Below are 24,491 nucleotides of genomic sequence, written 5' to 3'. Positions count from 1 at the left end.
GCAGAGGCAGCTCCTATAAAGACCTCACCTGAGGAAATTGCCTTGTAGGATAAGGCCGATTGCCCTTGGATTCTACCCCATCACCCTTCATCGCCTCCAGAACCACAACTAGATCAAGGGCAGCCCTGAGAAGAAATTACAAAATAACATGCAGGAGAAGCAGATGTTTGAAGGGGAAAAATATGGCAAGATCTGTTCTATTAGTTTTATACCAGAGTAGGTCCCATAAGAAACACCACAATTATTTTCTTAGCATTCTGGAAGCAAGAAGCCTAAAGGTCAGCAGAGACCGGTCCTTTTGCAAGCTGTAGGGAAAGAGTACATTTCCTTGATTATTCCTGTTCCAAGGCCATACACACCTTTAGTTTGTGATTCCAAATCACTCTGACCTCTTCCTAAGTTAGTCTGATACCTCCTCTGGCATCACAATACCTTCTCTCACTTCACTCTTAGCTCTCCTTCCAAAGACCTTTGTGATAACACTAGGCCCACCCAGATGACCCGAGATAATCCTCCCTTTTCAGGATCCTTAATTGCACCTGCGAGTTGCTTTACCATGTAAGGTAACACCACATTCACAGGTTAGTTCTAGGATGTGAACATCCATGAGATGTTATTATTCAACCTACCATATGTTTTGCTAGAAATGTGGGAATGTATTCTAAGACTGCTTGATCATCAAGAGAGAAAAATGCTAACACTTCTATGAAGGGCTACAACTACTGTCATTACTGAACCCACCAGAGATTCTGGATCCAACATTATCCTGAGTGGCAGGTGTTCTAACTGTGGACCCAACTAGCTTAGTAAAATGTGGAGTTGACAGTAACTTAGCTTAATTGCAAGGTATTCCTTAATATAACTTAAAGGTAACAATTAAAAACCTAAAGGAGCTGGGCGTGGTGGCACATGCCTTTAATCCCAGCACTTGGGAGGCAGAGGTAGGAGGACTGCCATGAGTTTGAGGCCACCCTGAGACTACAGAGTGATTTCCAGGTCAGCCTGAGTTATAGTGAGACCCTACCTGAAAAAAGAAAAAAAAAAAAAAATCTTAAAGGAGGCCTGGAGAGATGGCTTAGCAATTAAGGCACTTGCCTGCAAAGCTAAAGGTCCCAGGTTCAACTCCTCAGGACCCACATAAGCTAGATGCACAAGGTGGCACATGGGTCTGGAATTTGTTTGCAGTGGCTGATAGTATAAGCTAATAAAATTAGCCTGGGTAAGGAAACTTGAAAAAGGATGGACAAATGCGGCTTATAGGACACAAAGAACACTGCAATACGCATGGAAGAAGCAGGGCTCTGAGGACTGTTTACATTAGGAATACCATCTCCACGAGCTTCAAAAGACACAAGCCACTGGGCTGAATCCTCAGAGATAAACATAGAATACTTCCAAAGAATCTGGAGTCTGAACAAACACTCTTAAAATGCCAAGAAGTCAAAAAGTAAAAACTAGAAAATGTTTTCAATTAAATAAGAAAGGTTACACCAGCAATACATAGTGAATTACAGGTCAGCCTGGGCTAGAGCGAGTCAACAACAACAAAACACAGAGTATTTTAAAAGAGAACATCCCAATTCCTTCTGAGACAAGCATAAAAAATTTTAGTACCCAAGTTTGGAAAACATTTAACAAGAACTAAAAAGTATACACCAATCTTTCTTTTGATCTGACTCAAAAATCATAAGCAAAATATCAACAAATAGGGGCTGGAATGTGGACTTAGTGGTAAAAGCACTTGTCTGTGAAGCCTAAGGACCTAGGTTCAGTTCCCCAGAACCTAAGAAAGCCACATGCACAAGGTGACACATGCATCTGGAGTTTGTTTGCAGTGGCTAGAGGCCCTGGAGTGCCCATTCTTTATCTGCAGCCCCCACAAATAAGTAAGTAGATAAAAATCAGCAACTATACTAGAAGATGCTAAAAAAAAAAACCCAACAACAACAACAACAAAAACAGTAAACCAGGTGTGGTGGTGCAAGCCTTTAATCCCAGCACTTGGTAGGCCAAGGTAGGAAGACTGATGTGAGTTCAAGGCCAGCCTGAGACTACAGAATGAGTTACAGGTCAGCCTGGGCTAGAGTGAGACCCTATCTCCCCAAACAAACAAACAAAAACAGTAAAAGCTGGCAGGCCTAGGGAAATGACTCAGCAGATGAAGCACTTGCCAAGCAAGCATGGGTACCAGAGTTTGGATCCCCAGACCCACATAAAAAGCCAGACACTATGGTAACCATCTGTAATCCCAATGTACCTACAGCAGGAAAGAAGGCAGAAACAGAATTTCTGGTCAACACAGTTGGTAACAAGATTGAGAGGCCCTATTTCAAACAAGGTGGAAAGCAAGGATCAATACCCCAATTTATCCCCTGACTTCCACTGTGCCACACATGTGTACATATTCACACATGTGAATACACACACACACAACATCATACATACAACAATACAAATACATACCAAGCTGAGTCTAGTCTATGAATGAAAAGTTAGTGTAATGTCAGATGAAACCAATGGCAACAATTTAACCACACTAAGAACAGACATCTGGGTATGGTGGTGCATGCCTCTAATCCTAGCACTTGGGAGGCAGAGGAGGAGGATCACCATGAGTTGGAGGCTACCCTGAGACTACACAGGTCACCCTGGGCTGGAGCAAGACCCAAACTTGGGGGAAAAAAAAAAAGGCAGTTTGGCATGGTGGCAAATGAGGGGTGCCCTGAGTTTGAGGTCAGCATGGATGACAGAGTGAGTTCCAGGTTTATCAATTAAACTTCATCATAGGTATTTTTTTTTAAATGGGGGGAGGGGAGAATTGACACTCCAGGGCCTCCAGCTACCTCAATCAAACTCCAGATGCATGCACCACCTTGTGCATCTGGCTTATGTGGAATCTGGAAAGTTGAACAAGGGTCTTTAGGCTTCACAGGCCAGTGCCTTAACCACTAAGCCATCTCTCCAGCCCCCTAGGTAGTTTTTTTAGTGTGTGAATAATGTGTGCATGTTCGCGCGCGCACGCGTGTGTGTGTGTGTAGGCATACATGCCACAGTGCACTTTTTTTTAATAAAGCATGTCTTTCATATTCTAAGAATTTTTTTATTATTTATTTATTTATGACAGACACAGAGAGAAAGACAGATAGAGGGAGAGAGAGAGAATGGGCGCGCCAGGGCTTCCAGCCTCTGCAAACGAACTCCAGATGCGTGCGCCCCCTTGTGCATCTGGCTAATGTGGGACCTGGGGAACCGAGCCTCGAACCGGGGTCCTTAGGCTTCACAGGCAAGCGCTTAACCACTAAGCCATCTCTCTAGCCCGCCACAGTGCACTTTTGAAGTCAGAGAACAGTTTTTGTGAGCATACCTTCCCCACAGTTTTGAGGCATGGTGTCTCCGTAGCGGGCTCATGAGCTTCGGGCAGACTCTCCTGTCTGTGCCTTCCAGCTCTCACTAAAGGCATGCAAGGAATGGCTGGCATGGATTCTGAGGATCTGAACTCAGAGGTGTTTCATGTTTGTGTGCCACTTCATCCACTGAGCCACCTCCTTATCCCCACAGGCATGTACTTATAAGAAATTATATGACATATACAGGATTTGGCAGTACCAGTGTTAGGCATCCATGGGCGGGGGGTGTCTCAGAACCTATCCCCTGAGGATAAAGGGGAACTACTGCTTCTAATCAACTCTGAATTAAACCAGATATGATGGCACATGCCTGTAGTTTCAGAACTCAGAAGGCAGAAGTAAGAGGATCACCCTGCGACTACATAGTGAATTCCAAGTCAGCCTGGGATAGAGTGAGACCCTGCCTCAATCAACCAAAAAGCACCCAATTAGAATTTATAGCCAGTGGTCTGTGGCATAAAAGACAGAAAAGTAAAAAAGAACTATTATCTTTAGAAACAGCATGATTATGTATAGAAGAAATTTCAAATATTTACACAGAGTAAATGAATTTAAGAAAATACAGATATGACAGCTTCTTTCACAGCACAACTAGACCAAAAAGTGGAAGTGTTTGTTTTTTCCTATTATTTTATTATGATGATTATTATTATTTTGGTGTTTTGAGGTAAGGTCTCACTCCAGGGTAGGCTGACCTGTTACTATGCAGTCTCAGGGTGGCCTCCAACTCACAGCGATCCTCCTACCTCTGCCTGGGATTAAAGGTGTGCACTACCACACCCAGCTTTTTCCCTATTATTTTAAATAGCCTATTAAAAAAAAAAAAGGCCTATTCCAACTCACACTCTACAAGTGTTTGGAGATGCAGGCTCATCAACAGAAATGCTTGGATTAAGAAACACGATGGCTTAGCAGTTAAGCGCTTGCCTGTGAAGCCTAAGGACCTCGGTTCAAGACTCAGTTCCCCAGGACCCACATTAGCCAGATACACAAGGGGGTGCACAGGTCTGGAGTTCGTTTGCAGTGGCTGGAGGCCTGGTGCACCCATTCTCTCTCTCTTTCTCCCTCTTTCTCTGTCACTTTCAAATAAATAAATAAATAAAAATAAAACAAAAAAATTAACAAAAAAAGAAACACAACAGGGGCTAGAGAGATGGCTTAGCAGTTAAGGTGCTTGCCTGCAAAGCCAAAGGACCCAGGTTAGATACCCCAGAACCCACCTAAGCAAGATGCACAAGGTGGCACATGCATCTGGAGATTGTTTGCAGAGGCTGAAGGCCCTGGTGTGTCCAGTCTCTCTCTCTCTGCCTATTTTTCTCTCAAATAAATGAAAAAGAAAAAGAAAAAAAATATTTTGTTTGTTTGTTTGTTTGTTTTTGTTTTTTTGAGGTAGGGTTTCACTCTAGTCCAGGCTGACCTGGAATTCACTCTGTATTCTCAGGGCGGCCTCGAACTCACCACGATCCTCCTATCTCTGCCTCCTGAGTGCTGGGATTAAAGGCGTGTGCCACCACACCTGGCTTAAAAAATATTTTTAAAATTTTTGAATAGATTAGGGCTGGAGAGATGGCTTAGCAGTTAAGCGCTTGCCTGTGAAGCCTAAGGACCCCGGTTCAAGGCTTGATTCCCCAGGACCCACGTTAGCCAGATGCACAAGGGGGCACATGCGTCTGGAGTTCGTTTGCAGAGGCTGGAAGCCCTGGCGCACCCATTCTCTCTCTATCTGTCTCTCTCTCCCTCTGTCTCTGTCACTCTCAAATAAGTAAATAAAAATGAACAAAAAGGGCTGGAAAGATGGCTTAGCAGTTAAGCGCTTGCCTGTGAAGCCTAAGGACCCTGGTTCGAGGCTCGGTTCCCCAGGTACGACGTTAGCTAGATGCACAAGGGGGCGCACGCGTCTGGAGTTCGTTTGCAGAGGCTGGAAGCCCTGGCACGCCCATTCTCTCTCTCTCTCCATCTGTCTTTCTCTCTGTGTCTGTCGCTCTCAAATAAATAAATAAAAATTTTTTTTAAAATGAACAAAAAAATATTTAAATAAAAAAAATTTTAATAGATTAGGCAGAACTTCATCAAAATATTTTTATTAAATAATGTTGATGTGTTTTCCATACCTCATTAGTTTCATTCAACCAATAAAGTTTTAAAATTTTTAATGAAGAAAAAAGGAAACAATGATGCAGATGGGTTAGAAACTGAGGCTGCTCTACAAACATCATCAGAACTCCTTAGACCACAGGCAACAAGCCAAAAGGAGATCTGCATGCCTATCTTGATTATCATAGGAAAACAGGGTTAGTGTTTATAGCCCAAGGCAGGAAGGGTATGTATAAAGGTATGTGACCCTAGAAAATGCCTCCTGTAATATCAGGTCCAGCAGAAAAAGGGAATTTGGTAGTAATCGCATAGAGAGGAACACAAGAAGTTCAGACTTCTAGAAGACTGAGAAACATGGGATATGGTAGAAGAAATGGGCAGTAGACAGTAACATACATACCACACAGCCAAACCTACTGGTCACACGGAAGTGCAATCTCAGGACATGGTATCATGGCACATACCTATTGAGCTCCCGGATGGCCCGGAGTCTGCGTATGTAGCGACGGCAACTAGGCAGAATAGAGAGATGGTGCGCATGTAGCGTGAGAAAGAAGCATTCCGTAGGGAATTTTGGCTCAGAAAATGGGGGCTGATCTCCATCTAGAAAAAAATAACATGATTTCCCAAGTAAAGTAAGTTACAAGTCTTGTTTATATACTTAATATTTATTTTATGTATTTTAAAAATATTTTATTTTTATTTTTTTACTTGAGAGAGACAGAAACAGGTAGAGAGACAAAGAATGGATACACCAGGGCCTCTAGCCAGTGCAAATGAACTCCAGATGCATGCGCTAACAGTATTAGGGCTGGAGAGATGACTTACTTGTTAAGCCATTTGCCTATGAAACCTATGGACCCAGGTTTGATTCCCTAGGTCCCACATAAGCCAGGTGCACAAGATGGTGCATGTGTCTAGAGTTATTTGCACTGGCTAGAGGCCCTGGTGTGCCCATTCTCTCTGTTTGCCTTTCTTTCATTCTCTATCTTTAATAAATAAAAAATGTTTTTAAATAACAGTATTGCTAAGAAGAATTATGAACAAAAATTACCCTTGTTCTTCACCTCTAACAAATGCTCTGAAAAGTAGAATTACTGAGGATAGTACTACTACATATGCTTTTATTTGGTTTTAATTGACACACAACTGTACATACTTATAAAGTACAGCAAAACACTTCAATATACATGGTACAAAGTACTGTGATCTAATCAGGGTGACTGACATTAATCACCTCAAATATTTATCATTTCTTTGTACTGGAAACATCCAAAATCCAGCTACTTTGAAATATAAATTAAATGTTGCTGACCAATGGTTCTACTGTGAGAAAGAACATTAGAAGTTATTTTTTCTTTTTTGAAAATCATTTACTTATTTGAAATAAATATTGAAAGAGTTAGAGAAAGAGAGAGAGACAGAGAAAATATGGGCATGCTAGAACCTCTAGCAACTGCAAACAAACTCCAGACATATGTGTCACTCTTGCGCACCTGGCTTTACATGGATATTGGGGAATTGAACTTGGGTCCTTAGCCTTTGCAGGAAGGCTTTGTATTGCCAATCCATCTCTCCAGCCAGAAGTTATTTTTCTTATGCAAGTACGTTTATTTAGCTAGGCGTAGCGGTCCTGCAGTCCCAGCTTGGAAGACTGAGGCAAGAGGTCTGCTTGAGTCTAGAAGCTTCAGTCCAGCCTGGCTAACATAATGTGAGACACAGATGTTGCTGCCCCAGTATCCCTAGTGCTTGGGCTACAAGCAAGTGTCCCAAGGCTTGGACACTTAATTACTAGTATTTTAATTATTTTCCTGGGAGGTATACATCTGATCATGATGCTTCTACTGTCACTTAAGCATGGATCCATTGTATTCCATGGATTTTTCTGTTTGATTTTTTTCAAGTCAGGGTCTCATTCCAGCCCAGGACAATCTGGAACTCACTCTGTTAGTTCCAGGCTGGCCTTGAACTCCTGGCAATCCTCCCACCTCTACCTCCCAAATGCTGGGATTAAAGGCATGCACAGCCATGTCCGGCCTCATGAATAATTTTATATTAAAAACAAAATGCCAAATCCAGGTGTGGTGGCTTATGCCTTTAATCCCAGCACTTGGAAGGTAGAGGTAGGAGGATTGCCATGAGCTCAAGGCCACCCTGAGACTACAGAGTGACTTCCAGGTCAGCCTGGGCTACAGCAAGACCCTACCTTGAAAAACCAAAAAAGTATTTGTTTGCAAAACTTGCCAGTCTGGATTGAATTCCCTAGCCACTCACATAAAACCAGATGCAAAAAGTGGCTTATGTGCCTGGTGTTCATTTGTAGCAGCAAGAGCACTTGTTCAACCCCCCACATGTGAATAAATAAATAAATAAACAAACAAATAAACAACCCTATAATAACTAAGGTTCTTTTAGTTTTACCCCCCGCCCCAGGGTCCTGTTCTCACCTAGGCTGACCTGGAACTCACTGTGTAGCTTCAGGCTGAACTCCGACTCAGTCTACAAAATGCTGGAACCAAAGATGTGAACCACCTCATCCAGCTTAAGAATTTTTTTACTGTATTAGTTGCTTTGTAAAGGAAAGTATTTATTTATTTATTTGGGATGGAGACAGAGACAAGGACACAGGACATACTGTACCTATGGCCAAAAAAAAGAACTCCAGGTATACATGCCACTTTGTGCATCTGGACTCACATGGGTACTGAAGAATCAAGCCTGGACAGTCAGGCTTTGCAAGCACCTGTCTTAAAAGGCTAAGCCCTCTGTCCAGTCTATATATTTCTAGCTCACAAGTTCATGCAAATAAAAACAGCTTACTCAACTGGGTATGGTGGCACATGCCTTTAATCCCAGCACTCAGTAGGCCTAGGTAGGAGAAATGCTGGGAGTTCAAGGCCATCTTGAGACTGAATTCCAGCTCAGCCTGGGCTAGAGCAAGACCCTATCTTGAAGAAAAAAGGGGGAAAAAACAAAGAGCTTACTCACATAGTTCAGACAGCCATTCACCAACATCCTCCATCGTTGCATTCACTCGTGTCTCATCATTGGGAAGAGTAATGCGACATTTTGGGTGAAATAGATATGTGGGATCAACTGTTTCTAACTTGATTTTTGTACTTAGCTGCTGTAGTACCCAGAGGAAATTCAGCATAAATCCATCTGTAGATACCAATCTATCATCTGTCTGTGAAGTATAATAAAGCATTTAAAATTATGATTTGAATAAAAATGTCGACACAACTTTCTATAAAAGCAGGTGAACATACAAACATGACTATCTCAAAGTCAATGAGAGGATGTATATGGTCACCACTGTCAATTTGTTAGCATGTCCTACCATCCACAGTACAGCATCTTATTCATGCTTTACCATATACAAATAACCCCTGTGGTCGCTGTGCTCCACCTCACATTGTATAGACATGAACTTGAAGGTCAGAGGATTAAAGAGACTTTCCCCAAACTTCAAAATTAGTAAAATTAGCCAGGTATGGTGGCTCATGCCTTTAAACCCAGCACTAAGGAGGCTGACATAGAAGGATCACCTTTAATTTGAGGCCAGCCTAGAACAGAGAGTATTCCAGGTGAGCATGGACTATAGGGAGAACCTGTCTCAAAAAAAGAAGTAAATAAATAAGAAAAAGCATAATAAATATTGCTTCCTTTCCCTTCTTTACTCGCCTCCAAAACTTCAGAACTACCTTTATTTTTTTACCATGTGATAGTTTACACACCTATACCACTAACACAGTCCTGCATGAACAATAATCTTAAGATGTCAGGTAATAATAGCTGAGGGACCACGATGTACTAGGTAGGCTCTTTTCTAACAGCTTTACATATAATAAATCTGCAGATACTGTTGTTATCCCCATTTAGCCAGTGAAAAACTGAGGCACAGAGAAGTAATTACCTGACTAATGGTAGATTCACAACCAAAAACCACCAGGTCTGTGCTTTCCTACTTTTTTTCCTGCTTCTGAATACAAGTAGATATTATTTATGAATAATCTAGAAAGACTCTGCCCTTCTGATTTCTCCACTCAAGCCAAGCCCCAGCCTTTCTTAACAAGACTATAGTACCTGTGACTACCTTGTACGTGGCTCCTGCGGCTGCTTCTTTGGTTTCCTTGCTGACACCCTCCAGTGGATTACACTACAGTCTTCACATGGAAGAGCCTACCCAGCCTCAACCTCATGAGTGCTCTTCTCTTTCTTACTCACTCTTCCTAAGCCACAAAGGCCTGTGTTTTGGGCTTGCACCAGAGCTGGTCTATGGGACTTCATATGCACATAGAAGGCTCTTATATGGGTCTTGCAAACAGCTAGCTCCTTCTCGTCAGTCAAGGATTTAATAAAATACCACCTCCTCAGAGAGACCGTCCCTGCTACCTGATCAAAAAGTACTTCTGAACCTTCCTTCTGACACACTACAGTTACTCTGAAGGGCTTCATACTTTCTTCATGGATTACATCATTATCTGCAATTCTGTATTTATTTGTCTAAGCACTGAGCTGAGAGACACAGGCTTCCCACAAGCAGGAGGCTTGCTTGTCTAGTTCAATGCTTTCTCCCTGACTTCCCAGAACAGTCTGGAAGGTGCAGAGTCAGTTCTTGCTAGAATAAATGAGAGCTGGAAGCTGTTTCAGGTATCCCACCTGCATCTGCGCTTTCTTCATATTGGCATTGACGACGGCTGCCATGTAACCAAGAGCAGCCTCGCGGGTTTCACCGTTCAACAAAACACTATGCAGAGTCTTGAAAAGCTCTTGCTGAGTTTTTAAAAAAGAAGAAAAAAAATTAATTTCATTTTTTGGCTTCAACAATAGCTGGCCTACTTCCCACTCCTCTCCCACATTCCCTCCTTTCAGGGAGCCTGACTACAGAAGGCGTACCAGAAGCGTTGCAGACAACCATGCCAAGTAGCAGAACAGCAGCATGGAGACTGAAGGAGGCTTTAACAAAACAGCTTCCTCACATCCTTTCCATGAACAAAACGACCAAGATTACCAAGCCTGGAAATTCTCTGCTTTTACTAATCAGAAGGGAAGACAGCTGGGTGTGGTAGTGCGCACCTTTAATTTACCACTCAAGAGGCAGAGGTAGGAAGATCACTGTGAGTTTGAGGCCACCCTGAGACTCCACAGTGAATTCCAGGTCAGCCTGGACTAGAGTGAAATCCTACGGGGGGGGGGGGTTTGCTGGTGGAAGGAAGACATACTAATCTACATATTGTATTAGGACCAGTGGTATAGCAAACTAATAGCTGTTATCATCCTTCTAATTTCAATGGCTACAGGCAAGGTGGAGTGAGAACATGGACACCAAACATGGACTTAGCTGCCAGTGGTACTTTGAGGCGGCACAGCATGGTTGCAGTTATTATTCAAGACATGAGGGGCCTGAGGATGTAGCTCACTGGGATCCCAGTTGACCAGCATGCATGAGGTGCTGGGCTGTATGCCAGCACTGCCAAATGACATTAACAAAAACTCACAGACAGTGATGAGTGATGGACAGCGCATTTTCTTTGTTTAAAAAATGTCTAATTAGGGCTGGAGAGATGGCTTAGCGGTTAAGCACTTGCCTGTGAAGCCTATGGATCCCGGTTCGAGGCTCGATTCCCCAGGACCCACGTTAGCCAGATGCACAAGAGGGCACACGCATCTGGAATTCATTTCCAGTGGCTGGAGGCACTGGCATGCCCATTCTCTCTCTCTCTTTCTCTCTGTCTACCTCTTTCTCTCTGTCGCTCTCAAATAAATAAATAAAAACGAACAAAAAATATTTTTAAAAATGGCTAATTAACTTTATTTATTTATTTGATAGAGAAAGGGGTGGGCGGAGAGAGAGAGAATGGGTGCGCCAGGGCCTCCAGCTACTGCAAACGAACTGCAGATGTGTGTGCCCCCTTGTGCATCTGACCAACGTGGGTCCTGGGGAATCGAACCTGGGTCCTTTGGCTTTGTAGACAAATGCCTTAACCACTAAGCCATTCCTACAGCCCCCTAATTAACTTTTATTAGCCTACCTATAAATGTATTTCCTAATGAGGTTCATTTATCAGTCCTTTTCCAAATACCTACCCTTCCCAGCTCCAAGTAATGCTGTAGTGATTGGCTAACCACACGGGTGTTCTCTAGGGTAATGGCAGGCCCTGAGAAATATTTCTCAACTACTTTTGCCTGGAAAGGAAAGGAAAACACTCAATCAACATGCAGTGGGCACCAGAGAAGGGCACAAAGAGCAGCACAAATGGCAACTGTACTCACGTCATCTTCTGCAAAGACAGAGAAGCTAAAGAAGGGCCCCAGGTAGGAGAGTCTCTGCAGTTCCCTCCCAGAGCCAGGGCTTAAGGACTTCGGCAACCACAAGGGCAAAGAAGCAACCTAGGCACAACATGGAAGAGACTGGTGAAGCAGCTGAGGCAGCCAGTGAGGGCGAGGCCCTGCAGGAAGGTTTGGTCCCCAGCACGGTGCTGCCATGAACATCCCCAAAAATAAAGCACAAATAGGCCAGAGTCCCATTGTTACTTTGTCACCTTAGTCAGAGGGAGCCTCCAGCTCATCAACATCTTAACAAAACATTCCAAATTCTTATAGTTCAAGATACTGTCAGGTGTAGTTCAAAATAACCATTCTGATGCTACCCAAAGGACGAGTGTACTTTACCACAGCACTTGATACTCTAGTTGTACAATACTGCTCCTCTGGAAAGTTATCAAAGTAAAACACTTCCCTTCAGGAATTACTACAGAGAACAGTATTTTAACAGCTGAAAGTCCCCCACAAGCAGTTTCCATCTAGGTCCAGATGTCTTTCAAAAGAGACCTATTACCAGATATTACTTAAAAAATGACTTCTGTGTTGTGACACATTCATGATAGCATATAATCATAGGTAGGCACCAACTTACCAAATTGCACACGGGGTGTGTCTTCCCAAACTTAGTTTCACAAAGCTCACCTAATGCCTAGAAAGAGAGCAGAATGGATCACTGACACGTATCACATCTCCAGTGCTGCCACCTATAACAGAAGGGACAGCCTTGCCTCTCCAAATATGTGTACACTCCCCCTAAAATGTCATCAGCCTTACCACTTTTTCTACTTAATAAATAGATACACAGTCAAAAAATAAGAAACTTGAAACAGAAATATAAAGCAAACCTAGAAATAACACTTTATTCTAGGAAAGAAACTCCCTCTGGTATTTTGAAAACAGCTTCCAGGTATAAATTGTACATGCACACAAAGTATATATTTGTAAGAAAAATAAATCAGTTTCAGTTTTTATATCTTTCCATGTCAACAGCTGTTTCATATATATTAGTGGCTAATCTTGCCAGTGCTAAATACAACCATGCTTACGATATAAGAAGGTATTCGAGACAGGATGCACTTCAAACTATGATGTGGTTGCAAGAAAGTGTTATCTGCAAGTGTGAGAACGATGGGAGCAGTGTTGGAGCTCTTATATTGTAAGCATGAAATTTCTCTGTGGCTTAGACAGCCAAGGAAGCTTTAGAAAGGGGCACTTAGGCACTTATGCAACCTGAGACCCTATTAAGAAGTCGTATTTCTGGCTGTTCAGTGGTTAAGGCACTGGGTTTGCTTCCCCAGTACCCATATAAAGCCAGATGCACAAGGTGGCACATACATCTGGAGTTCATTTGCAGTGGCTAGAGGCTCTGGCCCGCCCATTCTCTTTCCATTTCTATGTCTCTTTCTCTAGAATAAATAAAATATTTTTTAAAAAGAAGTGGAAATTCTCATTGCTATATAATTGGATGACATTAAGATCACAGGGAAGCCTTAAAAAATCCAGTGCTGGGCTGGAGAGATGGTTTAGCCAGTGCCTAGGGCTGAGAGCCAGATGGCAACATCTTTTAGTATTATTAATAGTTACTGTTATTACTGATACCCCTCTTCTCCAAAACAGGGTCTTATTCTAGCCCAGGCTGAACTGGAACTCACTCTGCAGCCCCCAGGCTAGACTTGAACTCATAGCGATCCACCTATCTAAGTCTTCCAAGGGCTGAGACTAATGGTGTGCCTCACCACAGCACAGCTATATTATAGTTATTTTTTTTTTTTAATTTGAGAGAGAGAGAATGGGTGCACCAGGGCCTCCAGCCACTGCAAACGAATTCCAGATGTATGCGCCACCTTGTATATTTGGCTTACACTGGTCCTGGGAAATTGAACTGGGGTCCTTTGGCTTTGCAGGCAAACACCTTAACCACTAAGCCATATCTCCAGCCCTAGTTTTGTTTTGTTTTTTTTTTTTTTTGAGACAAGATCTGGCTATGTTGCCCAGTTTGGCCTGGAACTTCCAATCCTTCTGCCTCAGCCCCCTGACTGAGTACTGGGATTACAGGTGTGTTCTGCCATGCTGAGCAGTGTCAGCATTTGGTAAAGATCCTCAGATAGTTTCAGCATATACAAAATAAGGTCCCGTAATCTAGAGAATAATCCCAACTACTCCTGATTTGGCAGCAGAAGTCTTCTCCTTCCTGCCTTTCACTGTTGCACTCCCTCACCCAGCACCCTCATTACTGCACAAGCACCACTAACAGTGGCTCCACATGAAAGTACTGTCTGCCACAAAGGGCGCTTTTGTTTTTTCACCAAGGACATTTTGTTGATATCTGTCACTACAAGCTCCTCACTGAAACACTAAACTAATTCATACCACAACCTAAAAGCCAGCCAATGTAGAAGGAATATTTATATAACAGTGATAATCAGCATTAATTAAAGCATCTCATGACTGAACTCAAACAACCAGATTACCCCACTTCCCGTTCTGTCTGGCACAGACAGTTGCGTAAGGACTGTCTTGTTAGGAACATGGACAATGTGCATAATGGAAAGAGCCAGGGCATAAACATGTTCAAAGACATTATGTTTTGCTTTTTATTCATATTTTAGTTTTTTTGTGATCTAGGATCTTAGGCATTTGTTGCAGGTTAAAGAAGAACAGGGTTTACCATGAGGGGGTACTTGAAGTAGTCACTATCCAGGGAGCACTCTTTGGCAGCAAGAGCCAGGCCTTGTAAAATGGGGATAAAGATCTGTAAGAAAAATAAAAGACCACAAATGTTAGGTTTAAGAAAACTTAAGAATGGAACCATGTCAAGTATGGTGCTGTGTGTAATGTCCAGACTTTACCACTCTTTCCCAAAGACAGCTTTTTCTGTATATAAAGAAGTCTAGCCAGGTGTCGTAACACATGTGTGAGAGCATCGCTGTGCGTTCAAGGCCAGCCTGAAACTACATAGTGAATTCCAGCTCAGCCTGGACTAGACTGAGACCTTATCTCAGGGAAAAAAAAGAAAAAAAGCAGTCTAAAATTGGGCCTGGGTGCTGATCTTTTCACATGTGCAGCTCATTTTTTCCTGAAGATGTGTGACAGACCCCAACCCCTGGCAGGTCTTCCAGAAATTCAGCACATGTGGAGCTACTGAAAGACTCCACAAGGGTCTTGGTTCTCTCAGGCTACATTCTGCACATCTCACCAGCTAAGGCCCCATTCAACAGGCACCCAGAATCTGTAAGGAAATTGGACTAAACATTGTTTTTTAAAATTTTTTATTTTCTTATGTTTTAAAATTTTTATGCACATTTTTATTTATTTATTTGAGAGTAACAGAGAGAGAGGGAGAGAGAGAAAGAAGGGGCACACCAGGGCCTCCAGCCACTGCAAACAAACTCTAGACGTGTGCACCCCCTTGTGCATCTGGCTAACGTGGGTCCTAGGGAATCGAGCCTCGAACCGGGGTCCTTAGGCTTCACAGGCAAGCGCTTAACCGCTAAGCCATCTCTCCAGCCCTAAACATTGTTTTTTCCTCAATTCCTCAACATGTTTAAAGAAGCTTTTCTCTGTTCCATTAAACTTAACCGCAAAAAAGGTGGCTGAAAAATGCTCAAATTGAATAAGAGAACTTAGTAAAAACACCTTCATACACAGTATAACAATACTGTCAACCAGCATGGAGGCGTAAAACTCTAAAACTTACTTGGACAAGTTTATTGTGAAGACTGCTGGCATGCCACAATATGAAACTTACTCAGTGCAGCTCATCTTTAAATTTCACCAAGTACTCATGGCACATGCTCTGGGAGTGGGAGGGATTCCAGGATTGATAGCATCAAGTGGAAAATGTACACAGCAGCTGACAATCTGAACCACGTTGTAAAGGGAGTGTACTATGAAACACCATAAAACCTGAGATTCCTTAGCCTACAAATGTCATCTCATGAGACTAAGAAGCTCCAGCATACAAAGGAACATAGCACCATAAAGGGGACCTACATTACGTGTGTCTGAAGGATCAAAGCAGCTCTGGAGATCACTCTAGTTTTCGCAGCTTGAACAATCAGGGTAGAAGTAATGGGCTCTCATAAGCCAGCTAAAATGGAGATGCGACACTCAGCATAGGGGTGGGGAATGCCAAAACTGAGACCAAACAGGAAAGACAAATATAGGCTCCAGAGTCCAAAGAATGAATTTCATGATTGGTCACCCAAAATAAAGCTCTACATATTTTTAGGCATGCTCTAAATTTTACTCTTTCTAGGAGAGTTATCCTCCTGTGCAATTAAAGGCTTACTTTAGAAAAAATGGGAAAAATATGACTAAGTGTAAAATTTTTCAAACACTGTTGTGTATATGTGACCTATACATTTTGTTGTTGTTGTTGTTTTGTTTTGTTTTTTGAGGTAGGGTTTCACTCTAGCTCAGGCTCTCCTGGAATTCATTATGTAGTCTCAAGGTGACATCGAACTCACAGCGATTCTCCTACCTCTGCCTCCCGAGTGCTGGGATTAAAGGCGTGCGCCACCACGCTGGGCTATTCTCTTATTTTCAAGCAAGCGCCTTTTCCCATGTAGCCACCTTGCCAGCCGGATTCTCTTCTTTTCAAATAAATGTCTTTAAGTGCTGATTGAAATAAAATGTTACAGCTACCTATTTCCAACCCTTAATTCTAGTTGCTATGTGTTTGTTAAATCTCTCAAACAATAAAAGGTGATGGAAATTCAAAGAATCAGGAATTAATGTTGGCCACACTGGTTAGATGAAAAGATAAAATGTGCCGAGGTCCTTGGTTTCCCATCAGGAATAGATGGTAAGACCCTATTGCTGAAGACTCCACATACTTGGGCTGTAAGACCACTGAGAAATCCTGCTGGAACTGAGCTGATAACCTCCTCCATGAAGACCAGCTGACAGAAAGCTAGAAGAAGCCATTCTGCATGCAGCTCAATGGGAGAGAGAAATCACCAGTGAAGATACTCAACAGTGGACACTGCAAGCCTTATATCACGTCTGTTAAGGGGGAAACCAACCGCCTTCTAATTGGACTGGAGGCCCACTCCATGGGTGGGAATACATCCCTGATACTGAAAACCTACAACAGGGATAGTCATGAACCCTAGAGGCGTAATGTCTGCTGGTGTCTGGCTACATGCCCAGTAAGCATTTCTCCTAATGTTCATAGCCATGTATTAATGCTTCTCTCACTTTGGGTTAGAGAACCTTCTCTTTTCAGATGGGAATGACCTTGGGATGACTCAGAAGGCACCATGATGCTGGGAAGAAGTGATAGGAGTGCTCAGCACTCTAGTATCTCTATCACACCTTCCAAGGCTCAGGGTCCATTTTGGAAGAGGTGGTGGAAAAAATGTAAAAGCCAAAGGAAGGGTAGGACTCCTTACAACATGCTCTCCCCAGACACAAAATGGCCTGTATATCCATGACTTTGCAGTGTCTGACACTACCTACACAAGACCATCATAATAGGAAGAAAAGATCATGACACCAAAATAAAAGAGAGACTGAGAGGGGATGGGATATGATGGAGAGTAGAGTTTCAAAGGGAAAGTCGGGGGAGGGAGGGAATTACCATGGGATAGTGTTTACAATCATGGAAGTTGATTAAAAAAAAAATTTCAAGAAATTAAAAAAATAAAAAGATAAAATGTCATTTTTCAGTTCAACAGTTCTATTTCCTCATCATTTCTCTGAAGATAAAATTCATGGTAACATAAGAAAAGACAACTGAGTGTTCAAACCGGTGTGCCTAAAAACACGTCAGAATACCCTGACTAAAACATCTGTGCTATTTGCACAATATTGTGTATGGATCAAATGTCATCACCTTCTATGCTTTACTTCAGTGACAAAATAAACAAAAAACCTAAAAGTTCATTTCATAACTTCTGTATAAGTTTATGAATAAAATAGAATAAATACCCCTTTCAGCTGACTACCGACCTGATTCAAAACTCCTCTGAGCCTGGTGTAGTGGTGGTGCACACCTTTAATCCCAGCATTCAGGAGACAGAGGTAAGAGGATCTCTGTGAGTTCAAGGCAACCCTGAGACTAAATAGTGAATTCCAGGTTCCACACGTTGTGTGACGGGCGAGAGGGTGGCCTCCTTTCCGGCCACACCCTGTTTCCCCCAGAGAAAGGGCTCTCTGCACTGGACCCCACATGAAAGCCTGTCGGCAGGGTGGAACTTTTTTTCTTAAAATTTATTTGGAAAGCGTGTGGGGAAAATATGGACATACCAGGGATTCAACCCACTAGAAACAAACTCCAGGTGCATGTACCACCATGTGCATCTGGCTTATGTGGGTTCTGGGGAATCAAACCTGGGTCCTTAGGCTTTGTAGTCAAGCACTTTAACCGCTGAGCTATCTCCAACCCTTTTTTGTTTTTTTGAGGTAGGGTCTCACTCTAGCCCACGCTGACCTGGAATGCTCTATGTAGTGGTGACCTTGAACTTACTACCTCCTACCTCAGCTTCCTGAGTGCTGGGATTAAAGACTTCCACCACCATACCCAGCTCTGAACTGGAATTGCTTTTATGTGTGTGTGTGTGTGTGGGGGAAGGTGCACCAAAGCCTCCAGCCACTGCACTATCACCTTGTGTGTCTGGCTTACCTGGGAAGTCAAACATGGGCCCTTAGGCTTCGAGGAAAGCACCTTACCTGCTAAGACATCTCTCCAGCCCCTGAACTGTAATTTTTTTCTTGAGTCCTGAATTCTTTCTTTACTTTTCTTTTCTTTTCTTTTTAAAGGTAGGGTTTCACTCTAGTCCAAGCTGACCTGGAATTCACTATGTACTCTCAGGGTGGCTTCAAACTCATAGCAATCCTCTTAACCTCTGCCTCCCAAGAGCTGGGATTAAAGGTGTGCGCTACCATGCCCTGCCCCTGAATTTTTTTTTTCAAATATTTTGAAAACACAATGTCCAAGAATTCAAAGGTCTTAAAATAAATAGTTATGAAATAGAACAAAAAGTACCTAGCCAGGTATGATGGCACACGCCTTTAATCCCCAGCACTAGAGAGGCAGAGGTAGGAGGACCACCATGAGTTCAAGGGCAGTCTAAGACAACTTAGTAAATTCCAGGTCAGCCTGGGCTAGAGTAAAACCCTTGCTCAAAAAACCAAAAAAATAAAAGTATCATATCAATTACAGAAATGGCCTTTTAGGCCCAGGGTCCATTGCAGAAGAGGTGGCAGAAAGATTGTAAAAGCCAAAGGAAGGGTCACACTCCTTGTAACATGCTCCTCCAGACACAAAATGGCCTGGATATCTATGACCTCACAGTGCTTGACACTACCTACACAAGATCATCATAATAGGAAGATCATGACATCAAAATAAAAGAGAGACTGAGGCGGGGGAGGGGATATAATGGAGAGTGGAATTTCAAAGGGGAAAGTGGGGGAGAACGGAATTACCATGGGAGTTGTCAATTTAAAAAAGTAAATAAATAAAAAAATAAATGGCCTTTTAAACATTTTTTTTTCAAATTTTTATTTATTTGCAAGCAGAGAGAGAGAGAGAAAGAGAAGAGAAGAGAAGAGAAGAGAAGAGAAGAGAAGAGAAGAGAAGAGAAGAGAAGAGAAGAGAAGAGAGGAGAGGGCAGAATGGGTGCGACAGGTCCTCCAGCGGCTGCAAATGAACTCCAGATGCATGAGCCACTTTATGCCTCTGGCTTTATGTGGATACTGGGGAACTGAACCTGGGTCCTTAGGCTTTGCAGGCAAGCACCTCCACTACTGTGTCATTTTTCAAGGACCCCTTTTTTTAAAAAAAAAAATTTATTTATTTATTTGCAAGGAGAATGAGGAATGGGGAAGAGAGATGAGAGAAAGAAGGGGAGGGAGGGAGAGAATGGGCATGCCAGGGCCTCTAGCCCCTGCAAATGAACTCCAGATGCATGTGCCCTTTGTGCATCTGGTTTACATGGGTCCTGGGGTACTGAACTTGGGTCCTTTGGCTTCTTAGGCAAATGCCTTAACCACTAAGCCATCTTTCCAGCCCCTCCAGCCCTTTTTTGAGGACTTTTTATAAAAAATCCAACATCATGGGTGGAGAGATGGTTCAGTGGTTAAAGGTGCTTGCTTGCAAAGCCTGATGACCCAGTATCCACATAAAGCCAGAGACAGGTCTCCTTCCAGGCAATAACACATGCTGAAATACAGGAAGACATCTGCAATGTATAGTATATTTAAGACAACAGAAGAAAACAGGCCAGAATATACCTGCTTGAACACTTCTTCATCCTGGTGAGTGGTCCTCACCAATTCTTGAATGAAGCCATACGGGAGATTCCTGCACAGCATGTACGGCACAAGGAAGGATGGCTGCTGCATGGACCTGTGAACCCATGAAAACCAAGGACTGTGAAGAATTCACTGCATGTTTTCTCAGGACTAAAGCAGCAACCCCGAACAATGGGAAGGCAACCTTGAAATCTCCCAAATGTTCTGTACAGCCTTTTTAGGCAAATAATAACCTTCATAATAACTGGTAATCATATCTTGGTCTTGTAATTGATATACTATAGATAACAAAGATAACAGAATTTTTGTTTGTTTTTAGAGGTAGGGTCTCACTCTAGCTCAGGCTTACATGGAATTCACTACATAGTCTCAGGGCGCCCTCCAACTCACAGCAATCCTCCCACCTTTACCTCCCAAGTGCTGGGATTAAAGGCATGCACCACCACACCCGGCTATATAACCGATTTTTTTTTTTAATTTTTTTTTTAATTTATTTATTTGACAGCGACAGACACAGAGAGAAAGACAGATAGAGGGAGAGAGAGAGAATGGGCGCGCCAGGGCTTCCAGCCACTGCAAACGAACTCCAGACGCGTGCGCCCCCTTGTGCATCTGGCTAACGTGGGACCTGGGGAACCGAGCCTCGAACCGGGGTCCTTAGGCTTCACAGGCAAGCGCTTAACCGCTAAGCCATCTCTCCAGCCCTATATAACCGATTTTTTAAAAAAGGAAGCATTCAGTAAATATATATAAATAATAGCTGGGTGTGATATCACATACCTTTAATCCCAGCACTGGGGAGACAGAGAGGTGGGAGGATCGCTGTAGGTTCCAGGTCAGCCTGGGCTACAGTTAGAACCTACCTTGAAAAGATAAAACAATACAGAAAATGAAGCATTAAGGGCTCAAGATATGGCTCAATGAAAGAGATCTGCCTAGCATATACAGAGCATTTGATCTCCAGCACTGTGGGGAAAAATGAAAAAAAATTGATAAATATGGGTTGGAGAGGCATCTCAGTTGGAAGAGTGCTTGCGTAGCAGGTACAAGGTCCTGGTTTCTATCCTCAGCATTATAGAAAACAAAGCCTGGTGGTGTTTGCTTATAATCCTTGCACTCAGGAAGTAGAGACAGGAGGATCAGAGGGTCAAGGTTATCCTCAGTGCAGCCAGCCTGGGTTACATGAGACCCTGTCTTAAAAAAAAAAAAAAAGAAAGAAAGAAAAAGACCAGAGAAAAAAAAAAGCACTTTATGTTTCCATTTTAAAATTTCATTTAATTGCATGCACATGCATGTGTGGTACGCCAGGGTCTCTTGCCTCTGCAAATGAATGCCAGGTGCATATACCACTTTTTGTGTCTGCCTTTATGTGGGTGCCTTAAAAATTGAACCCAGGATGGTAAATTTCACAAGAAAGGGCTTCTAACCACTGTGCCATCTCCCCAGTCCTGGTTTCTTTAACCATTTTGCCTCCTTTACATTGAGGAAAAAAAAAAATAGCAATTTTCTAAGCCCTTATTAGCATATACTACCATACCCAAGCTTTAATTTCCCTTCATTTTGAGAAGACTCAAAAACCTATGGCTGTGCCGGGCATGGTGGCGCACGCCTTTAATCCCAGCACTTGGGAGGCTGAGGTAGGAGGATTGCCGTGAGTTCGAGGCCACCCTGAGACTACAAAGTAAGTTCCAGGTCAGCCTGGGCAAGAGTGAGACCCTACCTCAAAAAAAAAAAAAAAAAAAAACAAAAAACAAAAACCTATGGCTATAACACAGAAAATAACACCTGGAATAAATAAATGTAACTGTGTCATTTTTCCTTTTTATGTAAGCTTTTGTTAAACTTGCTGTCTTTATGGAGTTTTCCAAATCATGCAAATTGTACCACTTTGGTTGATTCCCAAACTTCATTGTACCACTTTCTTTTTGTTTCAGTCAAAATCTCAATAGGTAGCCCAGGTTGATTTCAAATTAGTGGCCATCCTCCTGCCTCTACCGTCCAAGTGCTAGATTTACAGGGATGGACCACCTTACATGGCTACTCTTTTTTTTTTTTTTTTTTTTGTTTTTTGAGGTAGGGTCTCACTCCAGCACAAGTTGACCTAGAATTTATTTGTACTCTCAGGGTAACCTCGAACTCACGGCAATCTTCCTACCTCTGCCTCCAGAGTGCTGGGATTAAAAGCATGCACCACCATGCCTGGCTTCTATCACTAACCTTTAATACTAAGTAACAGAAACTGGTTGTTTACACACAGAAAGTGATAATCCCCACATTTTATCAAATACCTCCACCAGTTTCAAGCACTTGACTTGAATTATTTTTGTTTGTTTTTCCTTGGTTCCATATATTTCAACAATAACCTATTTCAGCAAGTATACAGACTCTTGACATGTAATAACTTTCTTTTTTAAAATGGGTTCATAGCTGGGCATGGTGGTACACACCTTTAATCCCAGCACTTGGGAGAAAGAGAGGTAGGAGGATCGCCATGAGTTTGAGGTCACCCTGAGAATGCAGAGTGAATTCCAGATCAGCACGAGCTAGTGAGACCCTACCCCAAAAAACAAAAACAAAAAAAGGGAAAAAAATGTGTTTGTATTACTTTAGATGATGAAGAAAAACTTTTCATTTTTGCTGTGTTCAAGAGAAAGCAGCTCTAGGCACTGAAACAAACCCTCTCATAGCACAGGTCACAAAGCAAGTCATCCAAAGTAATGCAAACTGGCATTACTGGTGTCCATTGAGGGATTTGGTCCCTCTCCCACTAACATCAAGCACAGAGCAACATAAGCGTCTTCCATACCTGGGCTGTGTTAGGGAACCCTGTAGTACTAACGCAGTATGGGATATGCACTGTGAGCGGATGTTGCTCAGAAGCTGACTGACTGCTGGCTGGCTGCACATCTGAAAAAGAAAGGAAACAATCAGGAACGAAAACATACAATACTATTCTGTTCAAAACAGGTAAGTGATGACCAGAAAATAGCATGCTTTAATCCTCTTTATTCATAGTGGGCAACATGTAACTAGGTGTTTCACCCACATGTACCACCTCTGCACAACCTTGAGGACAAGCCTATTTTCTTTCCTTTTTGGGGGCAGGGGAAGGTGGGGGAATGTTTTGAGACAGGGTTTCACAGTACCACCTAGGGTGACCACATAACCCATGGCAATCCACCTGCCCAGACCTCCCAGACTGGCCTAACTAGAAGTAGGAGTCACCTCCCTTGGTTTCTCATTGCTCTTTCTAAAGTTAAGTACAAGAATATTCATAAGATGAGAGTAACAGCCAGATGTGGTGGCACACACCTTTAATCTCAGCACTTAGGAGGATCACTGTGAGAACAAGGCCAGCCTAGGACTACAGATTGAGTTCCAGATCACCCTAGGTTACAATGAGATCCTACCTCGAAAAAATTTAAACAACCAAACCAAACAAAAACAGGGCTAGGGCTGGAGAGATGGCTTAGCGGTTAAGCGCTTGCCTATGAAGCCTAAGGACCCCAGTTCGAGGCTCGGTTCCCCAGGTCCCATGTTAGCCAGATGCACAAGGGGGCGCAGGCGTCTGGAGTTCGTTTGCAGCGGCTGGAAGCCCTGGCGCGCCCATTCTCTCTCCCTCTATCTGTCTTTCTCTCTGTGCCTGTTGCTCTCAAATAAATAAATAAATAAATAAATAAATAAATAAATAAATAAATAAATAAATAAATAAATAAATAACAGGGCTAGAGAGATGGCTTAGGGGTTAATGCAATTGCCTGCAAAGGCTAAGGACTCATGTTTGATTCCCTAGTACCCATGTAAGCCAGATGCACAAGGTGACACATATGTCTGGAGTTCATTTGCAATGGGTACAGGCCCTGGCATGCCTATTCTTCTTGCTCTCTTTCTCTCTCCCTTTCCCTTCCTCTCTCTCTCATGCACAAATAAATAAAATATTTTTTATAAAACATGATGAGGGCTGGAGTGATGGCTTAGTGGTTTAGGTGTTTGCTTGCAAAGCCAAAGGCCCCGGGTTCTATTCCCCAGGACCCACATTAGCCAGATGCACAAGGGGGCGCACGTGTCTGGAGTTCATGTGCAGTGGCTGGAAGCCCTGGAGTGCCCTTTCTCTCTTTCTCTCTCTCTCTGTCAAATAAGTAATAAAAATAAAATATTGAAAACAAAAACAAAAATAAAACATGATGAAGGGCTAGAGAAATGGCTTAGCAGTTAAAGCATTTGCCTGCAAAGCCTAGGGACCCCGGTTCGATTTCCCAGGACCCATGTAAGCCAGATGCAGAAGGAGGCACATATATCTGGAGTATTTTTGCAGTGGCTAGAGGCCCCGGTGTGCCCATTATCTTTTTTTCTTTCTCTCTCTGCTTCTTCTTCTTTCTCTCAAATAAATAAATAAAATAT

At 42.7% G+C, this 24,491-nt stretch overlaps 1 protein-coding gene across 4 annotated transcripts in view; it reads right to left on the bottom strand.

Moving 5' to 3' along the window:
- Positions 1-24,491, bottom strand: part of Ube4b (ubiquitination factor E4B) — a 147,237-nt gene that overhangs the window by 50,075 nt on the left and 72,671 nt on the right. For all 4 annotated transcript variants that reach the window (XM_045149286.1, XM_004657660.2, XM_004657661.2 and 1 more), the window contains 9 exons: positions 22,897-22,997; positions 20,070-20,184; positions 14,497-14,580; positions 12,421-12,477; positions 11,778-11,894; positions 11,592-11,690; positions 10,164-10,277; positions 8,490-8,688; positions 5,966-6,104 (listed from right to left, as the gene is read on the bottom strand). In XM_045149286.1, the coding sequence (XP_045005221.1) occupies positions 5,966-6,104; positions 8,490-8,688; positions 10,164-10,277; positions 11,592-11,690; positions 11,778-11,894; positions 12,421-12,477; positions 14,497-14,580; positions 20,070-20,184; positions 22,897-22,997 (1,025 nt within the window). The remainder of the gene's footprint in view (positions 1-5,965; positions 6,105-8,489; positions 8,689-10,163; positions 10,278-11,591; positions 11,691-11,777; positions 11,895-12,420; positions 12,478-14,496; positions 14,581-20,069; positions 20,185-22,896; positions 22,998-24,491) is intronic.

This window comes from Jaculus jaculus, chromosome 5 (assembly GCF_020740685.1).
Source record: "Jaculus jaculus isolate mJacJac1 chromosome 5, mJacJac1.mat.Y.cur, whole genome shotgun sequence".
In the NCBI taxonomy this organism is placed as follows: domain Eukaryota; kingdom Metazoa; phylum Chordata; class Mammalia; order Rodentia; family Dipodidae; genus Jaculus; species Jaculus jaculus.
This window is presented reverse-complemented; position numbering and strand designations above follow the sequence as displayed.